General features: G+C 34.6%; 1 protein-coding gene and 1 non-coding gene across 2 annotated transcripts; both read right to left on the bottom strand.

Moving 5' to 3' along the window:
• Positions 1-84: 84 nt before the first annotated feature.
• haus6 (HAUS augmin-like complex, subunit 6) lies at positions 85-9306 on the bottom strand. Its single transcript, NM_001079974.1, is given in 16 exon segments — positions 85-952; positions 1046-1172; positions 1487-1582; positions 2026-2158; positions 2252-2345; positions 2428-2530; positions 2694-2823; positions 3278-3471; positions 3561-3734; positions 3840-3894; positions 3988-4050; positions 7213-7357; positions 7485-7617; positions 7883-7961; positions 8050-8145; positions 8884-9306. Coding segments are annotated over 16 exon segments (2385 nt in total). The 5' UTR covers positions 9000-9306; the 3' UTR covers positions 85-305.
• Positions 1231-1361, bottom strand: LOC137496269 (small Cajal body-specific RNA 8). Its single transcript, XR_011016468.1, has one exon.
• Positions 9307-12630: the final 3324 nt, after the last annotated feature.

Here is a 12630-nt window from a genome sequence, read left to right on the forward strand (position 1 = left end):
TTGTGCGTCTTGGTTGTACATTTAAACAAATAATAATCAGAAAAGGAAAACAAATGCATTTTAATACTCCGAGATAACCAGAAATAGCAAAAAGAGGTTTATTACACATTAACAAAATACACATTTGAGACAGTTTTACAATTTGTACATAAAGTTCAGTACAAATGACGTAAGAGTTCACATGGTTCAGAAAAAAAATTAAGTTAGTAGACAATAAAATGGTTATTGCAAAAACACACGACAGCAGTGTGCAAAATTTCATTCAGAAGACCAATATGTAAACAATTACAGTTGTTTAAGACACATTAGTATTCATCAAGATTGACATTAACTAAATTGGGAAGGGTAAGATTTTCAGCACGAGGAGGAGAAGAAAGACTCTCAAGTCTGTCTAAATCAAGAGAAAAATGGTCAGTTGTCCAGTGGCTCAAATCTTTGCTCATACTTAAATGTACTGGGGAATCTTTAAAAACAGATTTATCTGAAGAAGCCCCCAAACACAGTTGTTCTGTCAGTTGGGGAGTTTCATCAAGATAACACAACCCAACAGATGGCAAGCAAAGTTCTTCATCCCTCGCTTTTTCACCAGAATTCTCAACAGAGCTGTCGCTGTTAAATGATACATCAAACAGGTCTGGGGGCTCCTCTTGAGCAATGCTGAATTTAATAACATCACTTGAGCATTGACTGGTAAGCACCTCCATTTGTGAGGAGTCCCACGACAAAGTTGAGTGAAGGGTAGACCCCTGCTGGACAGGAGGAGAAGTGCAATTGTCAAGATTGGTTGAAAAAGACATGGAAGACTCTAAATTTAGGGTCTTGCACGGGCTGTTCATATTAGCCATGGGTGTCTTGAGCCAAGAAAGGCTGTCTTGCTGATTCCAAGACGCTTGTTTCTTCTCAGCCAATCCTTCCTCCACAGCTTTTCTCCATGAACTTCTGACATCTTTAACTAAAAGATAGTTTGTGTTAAAATCCAAATGTTTAAACACAACATTTCTAATAAAGTAGAGAATACTACATGTTTAGGCTACCAAACACATACTTAGACTCTCAGGAGTGCGGCAAAGTTGTTTCCTAGATGAAAAGGGATCCGATATGGCATTTAGTAACTGTCCAAGGTCTACATCACTTCTTTGATTACCTGGACTCATGATCACTGCATCTGCAAACTGAGAACCAAACCGTAATTAGGTTTGGGTACATTTGCATTAACAAGTATGTAAGACTGTATGTCTGCCCCGTATCTGTCCGTGGCGATTTCTCTCAACTCGCACCGGTCATCAGAGAGCAGGTTTGATATAGGGAAAACTTGTGAAGGGTAGAGTACTGCTTAACACTGCCCTTGTATCAGTTTCCCACTGCAAAAAATGTAAAACTACAACCCACCACCATAGCCAGTTTAGTTGGTGCTACATGGCATAATTTTTATGTATTATTATACTGCAACGAAGCAAAACTTATTTAGTCAAAAACACACACATACTTGACTTGCCAAGTTGTCACACTCTAAGTCTAGAATTTGAGCCTTGGTCTTTAATACAGAGGCCTTTGGCTTGGAGTGCAGATTTGTGTGGCAAGGCTGCAAAAGAGAAAAACGAAAACTAAAATGTTAAAATCAATACCACAACAATTTTATAAACATCCAAAAAATGATTAGCTTCAACAACGCAAACTCATATCTAGTACAACAAGCATGCATTCCATTACTTGCATGGAATTGTGTGCATTTTATAGTTACAGCCTCATCAACCTTGAAATCTGTCTTTTTTATTGGATCTAAAAACAAATTCGAGTAAACTATTGTGCTGCTAAACATGGCATAAATTAAATAGCAAATTACAAACTACAGACAGTTCTGTACTCAAAGTAAAAAGTAAAATAAACTTTTACTTTACCCCAACTTGTTAAAAAAAGTAGATGTTTTTATTTGTGTAGCAAACAAAACGTGTCATAATGTGCAGCCTTTCATCCATGCATGCAAGGATTGCTGGTCTCTGCAGACATCTCTATGGAGAAAACTACCTGTTTTGGACTGGGTGTCTCAATCACAGACAGAATAGTTTCACATGGTGGTGTCCCACAAGTCACATGTTCTGGTGAAAAGCAGCTATCAGAGGGCACAAGGACATCCTGATCTTCAGTTGCCACAGAAGATCTGTAAATAACGTGTTTTGATGTATTGTCACGCAAACAAGATCTTTTCTGAAGTTTTACCATCTAAAAAAAACAAGATAAAGTTGTACCATACATTTTGATCTCTGGCTTCAGGTGAACTTCTTGTTCCAAATGAACGACTGCCACTGTGGTATCAAGTTTTTCTTTTGATGGCTGCTCAAGCAGGTCTTGAAAGCAAGAGAAAAAAAATTTGCAGCATCTCTATGGGGAAAAATATTATTCAAGGAGCAACTTGAGCTGTAAACTTACCATGTGGTTTACATGGATACTGTGAAATGACACTAGCCTGAAAGCTAGCCTCAGAAGCTGGCTCAAATGAGAGAGCAACCATTGGAGATACTAAGTCAAGAACCTGTTAAGAGATGCAGAAAACTGATCATTTTAAAGCAAAAGAAACTAAACCAAATGTGTTACTTCTGTAAAATCTGACACAAAAGAAACCAGTACCCTAAACAACCTTAAAAAAATGCACAACATAGAAATAAAACAAGAAAAGTTGTTGTGACTCCACTTACAGGATCCTCTTCAAGAAAACACGTGAGGGGTGTATTTTTCAAACAGTTTGCCCACTTGCACTCCCATTCTTCCTCTAGCTTCCCAATGGAAACCTTGATCTCTGCTGCATCTTCTTTGACCAATTTCCACCTAGAAAAAAAAGTAAAATAGTAAATTTTCACAAAAACCATTTAATCTAATCAATAGTTTGATCAATATTGAGCTTAATAATTAGTAAAGGTCCCAAATTCACTTTGTCCCTTCACATACCTTTATATTTCAGTAGACTCTTAACACAGAGGGCGTGGTCACAGATTTAAACTAGCAACTCATGAATTAAACCTGATGTTGATCAATTAACTCACAGCTGACAGTGATTTTCAAATCCCTGGTTTGTTCATTTATTTTTTTTTATTGTGTCAATGTAATTCAAACTAGTTCTGATTGATGGTTGATTTAAAAAAAAAAAAAAAAGTTTGTTTTACCTTTGTTACTTTATGGTTTAAATAAATTACAAAAACTAAACTGAACTGTACCTCACCATCATTACAACACTTTTTCTAAATATAAAAGGCAAATAAATGACAGGTATATTTATTGTTACCTTATAAGATTGAGGTTTTCTTTTGAGCGTGTGAAAAGCAATGCATGCTCCTGGACATCTTGGTTTTGAAGCTGTACACTCGGCCCTACAATTTTCTCTCTCTCCTCACGAAGAACGTGTAATCCTTCATTCAAAAGTGCCAGCAAACGCACAAGGACAGGCTGCCCTCCCTCATACAACCTAACAGCACTGGACTGTAGAGACAGAATGTACTGTTATATGTCCGATCTCCAAAATTAGAACGCTGAAGTTTTCCTTCACAATTTTTGCATGAAGCGCTCACCTGGTGGGATAGACGTTCCATCCTTTCACGCAAAGCCGCAGGCATCTTTACATTCAACTCCTGTCCACACAAGATGTACTGGTCCACCTGTCCATTGATCACACTTGCCACTATGTCTCGCTTTCCTTGATGGTTGGATAAGAATCTGTCTACCTCATTCCAAAGGCCTCGCAGCTAATAGTACCAAAATCAATATGATTAGAATGAAAACAAATTACAGTAATATATTCATAAAAATTATATTAGTAAAAAAAAGACAATAATTCTTATAAATTAAACCTTCTGGACTTTTGCAAGAATGACTTCTTTCAAATCTGTGATGCTGTCATGTTCTCTACAAGCAAAAAAATAAAGTTAAGTGAAGTAAAATGATAGACATCTATGCTATTTCTGTTTATTTGAGAAGTGTCAATAATGAGGTGCTTACTTAAGCAGACTGTCATATTTGGCATTCTCTGCATCAAGGTCCCTCAAAGACTTTTCCAAAACTCTGGGGGTAAAAAAGACATGGTTGCACATGTAATGCTGGCTTACATAGTAGGGGAAAAAAAACTGTAAAGACAGCTTAGGTGTAATGATGATCTAAAAATACACCAATTAATTGGCTGATACAATACAATCTCTTCCTTATATGGGGAAAGCCTGAAACATAAGCAGTATCATTAATTTTTATTCCTTTTCCTGAATCAGGCCCTTCTGACCTGAGCAACAAGACAAGCACATACTACAGTAAGAGCACCTTGCCTCAGACTCAGACATTTAAGAAGAGGCAAAACTTTGGAACTAAATTCCTGTTCATGCACAGTGAAAAACAGCTTGTTGTTGTACGGAGGTTTAATAGGTGACAGAGACACAACTTGAAGTGTAAAAGAGAGAAACAACAGTGTTTCTGCAGTGGACTTGCTATTCTTTTTCTGACCAAAAGGTCACAAAGAGCAAGTACTCCTGAACCGAAGTCTGCGATAACTAGTCTAAGATGCTCTTGAGTAGGCACCATAACGAGTTGCTCATGTCAGCACACACTCAAAGCACACAATGCACACATTTGTACAAGTACATGTACAACCTACAAAATACTAAGAAAAGTTCCCAATTTTAAATTATTTGGGTTCTTTGAAGGTATTATAAAACTTTTTTTCAAAAACATGTTTAACATGTTAACATACTCTGGTATTTATTTTCAAACAGTTTTAATCTGACCTACAACATGCACTAAAGACTAAAATATTTTTTAGGATTATTGTTTGATACAAAATTTATAGTTACGTTAACATTCATTCATTTATTTGCCAAGTTTAACAACAAACTGGTTTATTGTGATTAAATGTTAATCAAGAAAACCCATAGTTACTGCTCATTGTTAATAATTTAATGTTAACTAACAGGTAATTATTACTGTTGTTTTATATAGTTCTTTGGCAATTTTCATCTCTACTAGTTTACCAAGTAACTAGTTTATTTAAAAGTTTTCTGTACTATTTTTTTATTTAAAGAGGTGGTCCAGAATGTAATTTTAAGGCTTAGTTGTGTTTATGAGATACAAAACAATGTGTGTTCGAGGGATGCATTGATCCCAATACTTGAATTGGATATGGGTTCGATACCGCATATGTTTGCTGGAGCGGATATCGGCCAGCTGGTACTAATCCAAATCTGATCTTGTGCGTGCGCTATATTCTGTTTATGAGCCAACTAAGCCATGAAGGTAGCCTATTATAAGGGACCAGAACGTTGTCATGTAGGCCTACTATATCCTAAATGTTCTGAAGCCATTCTACAGTTTAATGTGAAGTACAGATGGATATTCACGTGGTTAAATTCATGTTCACTTCAGAGCTTCCCGCCACTGCGCCTGTCAATCATTCTCCATTCATCCACAATTCAAACTGCTTGTCGCATTTATGACAACAGGAAAAACTTCTTCCAAGACTATTTGTTCCTGTTAGTTTAAATAATTAGTGCAGAAATGCATTTAGTTTTGCATTAAACAGGTTAATTTTGACCTGCAGCAGGAGTTAATTTCATTGGTGTTTCTACATCATGTTGCGCTGTGTCTGTTAGATCAGATCATATTCACAATACTGGAGTGGACAGGGTTATTACCTGCTCTTCACACACAAAGTATGCCTATCTGAAATGTTTCATTAGAAAAGCCTCAACAATACATTGGACAAATCCTCAACGCACATATTTCTTCCATTTGAGCTGCTGTTTTGCAAATGTTTGCAGATACCGCATCGCTGCACGCTTTGTCTCCAATGCATCAAGCTCTTTCATTCACTACTGGCTACATGTGCAAAGACAACGTGCGCCACTCCGTAAGATTATTCTTACAATGAGTTTGTTATCCCATCCCTCAAACTGAGTTTATTCTTCCAATGGGAACATTTTAAGTGCTACAAATATTTTTAAAGCCTGGCCCATTGTGGTCAAAGTAGTTTATTAAATTAATAAAAGTTAAACTTACGCAATGTAGATTGTCATTAACAGCAAATGATTTAGCCTAATATAGGCTACTCTGTAGCTGTGAAAAATTTCACTGTAATTGTATCTATTAATATTTTATTTAACAGACCTGTTTGGGTTTTGGCGCTGAAGCATATAAGCGGACCTTGTTTTGAACTTTCTCCGTCTCACTCACAGCGAGATTTGGAGAGGGATTATTAAGTAAAACTGGAAACAGATGGTTTAGCTTAGTCTGCATCAAACCTGCAGGAAAATATCAGGCTTTAATTTAATAAAATTAATCAATTTAGTAAAAGGCTAAATATTTTACCAACGATGTCAATAGTAGCCTATTGCAATATAAAAAAAAAATCTTAATATTAAAAAGGAAAGCACCATATCACAACAAATGCTCAAACAGCAAGCATAATTTTAGTTAGATTGTGCTGTCTGTCATGTATACTTATAAACTTGAAGCACTTCTCTCTTTGTGTCGTATCCTTTGGAAGCCTAAATACATAAACGAAGGAAGTTCTGTGGAAATAGCAGCGTTTGGACAGTATTTTAGCTTTCACTGCTGTAAGTTAACATAACAGTGCCTCTGGCCACACCCCTTAGCTGTGCAGTGTGTGTGCTCAGTAAAAATATCTTTGTGACCCACTGGTCCGGATGTATCTTTTTGTAGTCCCCAAAGTTTGTTCATTGTAGGCTTTGTTAAGCTAACTCTGTAAAAGCCAAGGTCTCTCTTTGCATTTTACATTCAGAGATGCTGTTTATGTTCACACAGCTACATTACACATTAACTAAAGTTTAATATATGATATTGTAGTGGACCACCCATTTAAACCTATTTAATTATAAAAGTGTTGTTTATTTTACTTTTTAAATGTGAAATAAAAACCATACTTTTAAATGCATAGTTCTGATTAAATGTGCAGCCAAAGCCCTATACTATTTTATTTCAACATCAGGAGGAGCATAAAATGAAGGAGGTTGAATAAAAAGAAATCAATGAAGAGTCACGGATTCTAAAACTATAGTGACACCTGGAGGTGTTCGCATGTGTCAGCCGTTCATGCAGTATTGAGGTAACCTTTATAATGGAAGCAAATCATCTAACTAGAAGACTCAACATCTTACAATAGGACACTACCTAAAAAATGTATTATAATTTAAGAGTTGTGAATTTAGGATTTAGGACACATACTTAGCTCTTTTCTGATAGTCTTGAATAAGAAAGTCCTGCTCAACAGTCACTCTCTGGAACTGTCTCTTCACCAGCTGAAATCTTTTTAACTCCATCTCCTCTGAACTTGCTGGTACCGCAGCAGCCTCAGGAACCCACATGCCATCTAATTGACGATGCAACAAATGTGTAACAAATATAACCAATTTAAACACATACGTTTAACATGAAAATTGTTCTATAAAACAGCCCTGGGTACTTTCAGTGGTTAGGAACTAATAATAATTACATACCAGTGTTAAATGTCTTCATTGTTTTCAGCATGACGTGTTTAGCTAAGTGAAGCATCAAGTTGATAAATTTGGGTCCAAAAGCAGACAGCAAATGTGATGCAGCCACCTTAGGAAAAGCACTGCCTTCTTCATTCTAAATATTAAATACGAAATTAACTCAAACAAAAATGTGAAAATTGCACAGAGTGAAAAACAGTATTGAATAAAATGGAAATATCAGTAGTGAAACAATCAAATTCATTCAGATATATCTGTACCTTAAACATTTATACAGTTATACAATCCTATAACTGTAACATTATATCAGTTATATTAATAATACAGTTTGTCTGTAAAGATTCTCTAGCAATGCAACAGGCAGACTAGTAACAGAATATTGTATATAAAACACCACATACCGCTATCTCCTGGAGCCATGCAAAAGCCACCTTGCGAAACTCAGCATCACTTTTATGATCCCAAACTAGCCAGCAATTTCTAAGCAAACAAAAATATTTTTAAATTTGGAATGTCAAATTACAACAGAATAAGAAGGAAACATTTAAATATGACTATATAGTTCTACCTGAAGACGTCTTGGGCACGAGTGGGATTCAGTTTATTAAATAAAAAGTGAATGACAATGTAGAATGCCTCTTTGTTTGGTTTGTCAAACATGTTCCTATAAAAAAATATAATAACATGCATATAGTTTTATTTACACAGACAGACAGACAGACAGACAGACAGACAGACAGACAGACAGACAGACAGATAGATAGATAGATAGATAGATACAAAAATTTTGGTTTTATTCAAACATTAAACTTCTTGATATAATTTGAGAAAAATGTTCTTCTTTGCAAATGTTGTTTTGAAGTCATACTCTGATGCATTAAAATATCTCAATTTCCTTTTGAATTCTGTTTCTAAACAAACATGTCCTTTTTTGCATACAACTTTAGAGCCTTATCTTTTCTATTTCTATCGGTATGTCTTTGTCAATATGGCCCCACGAATAAACTGTCAAATTGTACCCTTCAAAAACCAAATGAAGGGCAACTTGCATATAGTTGTTAATATATTTTTTCCTACTAACGTTAAAGAGAAATGTCTGAACAACAAATTATGTTGAAACTAGAGATATATCTCGTTTATTCTATTAAAATATTTACATAGATCACACTAACGTTAAGTGATGGAAAAATTATAATCAATGTTTGTGGCTGTAACTCAAGAAATATTAAAGATCTATAAACAACCTTTTACCGAAGTTAAAAGTCCTGCTGATAAAATTAAAGAAAACTAAGATTAATTAGGTCAATTATACATAATAGTCACAAGAACTAAACTACATTCTGGATAACACGGGCTAACATAGAAGCTATTCGGATGTGAAGAAAATAAAGATAAGACTTACATTCCCAGATTCAGATGTTTCGTTGTTTTGGTGACGGAAACGTTATCCGGTTTGAATTTGAGGCACAAGAGACACCACCACAGGTATTTACCATCTGTTTTCTTAAGTTTAGACATTTCGCTAAACACAGTAACGTTAGCAGGCTAACGTTAAAAGCGTCAAGATTGAGCAACAGATAACTCTATAACCCATTCAAAGCATAGTGTTCGAAATTAGATTTGACCTGTATGCGAGCTATAAATTAACTTAAGCCTAACGTGACTTGTTAAAATATTTACAATGTGTGGGCACAGCAACTTCCTTCTAACCGCCAAATTATTTGAGCGTGTTTAGAGTTTCCGTGAGTCTGTCTAAAATGTGTCACGACAAGCTTATGCCCTCGTCCAGTCCTGATCCACATCTACGCATAGTAGGCTAAAGTGAAATAGCGAAGCCATCATTTAGCACTTAAGTGCGTGTAATACGAGGATGTATTGGGACGCGACCACTGAAGATGGGCGGGATCTCCATTTCGTTACTACTACGGCGAGCGAATAAGAACAAATACGTCAACGAGAAAACAGCACGCTTTTTTAGTGACGTTAATTAGTTTAACTATAGCTCTAACATAGGTCAATTCCTCAAGGGTTGCAGCTCTGCACAGTTTTGTTTCAACCCTAATTAAACATAGCTCTTTTGAACAACTCAATTGTTTGGATCAGCTGTGTTTGATTGAATCTTTTTCCCATGACTGTCTATAGGCTATACACATTCATAATATGTAAAAATGTAGAAAGTCTATGCATTCGGTCTTAAAGTCTCACCTCTGTTATTTAATGTTACTCAAAAAATCAGAATGAGAAAATGAGATTCGCTGCATAAATAACTAACTTAGTAACTTTAATCTGCTGTTTGTGTAAATTATACGGTGAAGAAAAGGTGATTGACTTTTGATAACTTTACACAATTTATGTATTTAGGTATTTATGTCATTTTATAATTAGTATATTACTCATTTTTATTTTTCTGCCTTTACATTGCTGCATGAAAGTCTGCCACTTGGACATGGCCTCACAGCCATTACCATAATGTTAGGTTCCTCAATCTGCTGACTGCATGTTAGTTTGATTTCATCTAGACATACCTTTGTTTAAGAATGTTGGTTGGAGATATTGCAAAAAAAAAAAAAAAGAAGGATACAGTAGATGTTTAATCAGGGCTTCCATTTTTTTTTAGTCAGAACAATAGCCAAAAACAACCAACTCAACAAGTTAAACTGTGAAAAAGACTTTAAAGTCTTAAATTATGCATTGTGTAAAAAAGAAGCCAGTTAATAGTTACAGTGCAAAACTTATGCCTCACATTATGACATCGGCGAAGTACTTTTTCAAGAAAAACAGTGTCAACTTAAACTAGCTGTATATAAGATGAAAGCTCCTGCTCAGAATGGTCAACAGTTGCAATGTTGTAGCAGTTCTGTTAGTTCTTAGTTCTGTTAAGTGGACCTTGGACCCTTTAATATTATTTGCTTTGACAAAGTTTTAGAGGCTAAACACTGAGAAGTGCCTTGTTAGGTTAGATAGACACTTTTGGTGATTTCTAGCTCTGCAGCCATTTGAATTTTAACAGGTCAAATTCATCAGTGTCCACTTCACTGGTATTCACTGGTACAATTAATCTGACTCCATTAAATTGTTATTATCATTGACATAGAGAAAGAATCTCAAATCCTTAAAGCAGGAAAAGTTGTTTAATTATTTACATGTTTAAATATACAGACAGTTAATTGAAACATAATAACACACTACTTTATAGACAAACTTAGCTGTAACATATGCACTGCTGTGCAAGACTGATGAGGCTATGTTTATTTAAAAAATAAATAAATAAATAAATAAATTATATATGTATATATATATATATATATATATATATATATATATATATATATATATATATATATATATATATATATATATATAAAAACATGAGCAACAAATAATGTTTGTTGCATTGTCTGCAAAGAAATACAGGTCAAAGTAAATTTAGAAATTCCCTACTTTCTTTTCTTTTCTTTTTCTTTTTCTTTTTTTTTTTGCACAGATGCAGAGGGAGCAGAGAAACACAATGATCATCAGAAAAGAAACACCAGTGACAAATTTTGTTAACTTTGCATTTTACAAAATTTCTGCCGGAAAGTATCCAATCTTGATAATCATGATATACTCACTAAATTAAGATTTTTTTACTATTCCTTAAAAATAAAGGCAGTCACACCAGTGACACCAATTAAACGATTCACATGAAATCATGGTATTTTCTTTTTTTAGATTATAAATCTGAAAATCTGCCGCTCTAGGCAAAGGACGGTCATGCCGCCCTCAACTAACCCTCTCTATTCCGCCGCCCTAGCCGTGTATATAACGGAGGGCGCGGGTGGTAAGGCGCCCGCAGACACCGCGCTCTCTATTAGTCGTGGAAATAACTGAGGGCGCAGGACAGGTGGTGAGGGTAGTGTCGCTGACGCGCCGGCCCTGCACTGTAGGGATAGGTAAACAGTTTGTGGTGCTTGGAATTTTACAGAAATAATTAAAACATATTTATTGTTACATTGACGACTCAATGTTCAAATAACACATTGTTTTATTTCAAAGAATAAGAAGTTGTAAACGTAAAGATTCAGTGTAATATTGTAAGTTTAGGGACAAAAATGCTTCTGTAGAATGATAATGTTTGCCATCCATGATCCAATGATGATTTGATCCTGACCAGAAGATATTTTAAGGCCATGTCACAGTATACATGCAATTAGGAAGATAATAAAAAATAGAAAAATCTATTTAGGCACCACAAGGTGTCACTGCGGTCTATACAAATTTACCCCTCCCCTCTGGCTCGATCGCGATTTCTAACTAAAAACACTCCCACTGAGTCCCACATAAATAATGTGGAAATAAAAAATAAATAACAATCATTAAAAAAAAAGATAAATATATATTTGAAATATATGTGGAAAATAGAAATAAAAAGGGGGGCAAAGCAAATGTGAGTAAAAACGTGTCCTATGCATGAGGTATAACAATTATTTTTGTATATCTTTTTTATTATTAATTGCAGGTACTCATTTTATAAACTTGAGAAAATTCATACATTGAAATCAAAGTCCAAGTCTAGCTAAAGTTTAATATTTAATATTAATAACAACAACTCAATAATATTTCTCAGTGATGGGTTGCGGCTGGAATGATATTCGCTTTGTGGTTGGTGGTTCATTCCACTGTAGTGACCCCTGATTAATAAAGGGACTAAGCTGAAAAGAAAATTTATATATATATATATATATATATATATATATATATATATATATATATATATATATATATATATATATATATATATATATATATATAATTAACATTCGATTAACATTTGATTTAATAATATTAATAAATAGTAGTAGTAGTTTTAATAACTTTTATTGATTTTCACGATTAAAATGAAATTATGAAGAAATCTTTTAAATGCAGGATGAAGAGTATAAAAGTAAGGAAGTTTATTCAAGATACACGTGGATTATTTAATAAAAAATAACATTTAAATTCGCCCATGGATGGGTTACATTTCATCACTGTTCAGCTTAAAAGAGGTCCTTGCACGCCACATCATGCTAGACTCTGGTATTGCAGGATAAGATATTTTGCATCTGCTGATAGGCGCATACTGTGACACTGTACAACATTAAATAATATTTTATTAGTACTGCGAGGG

The sequence above is a fragment of the Danio rerio genome, chromosome 7 (genome assembly GCF_049306965.1).
Source record: "Danio rerio strain Tuebingen ecotype United States chromosome 7, GRCz12tu, whole genome shotgun sequence".
NCBI lineage: Eukaryota > Metazoa > Chordata > Actinopteri > Cypriniformes > Danionidae > Danio > Danio rerio.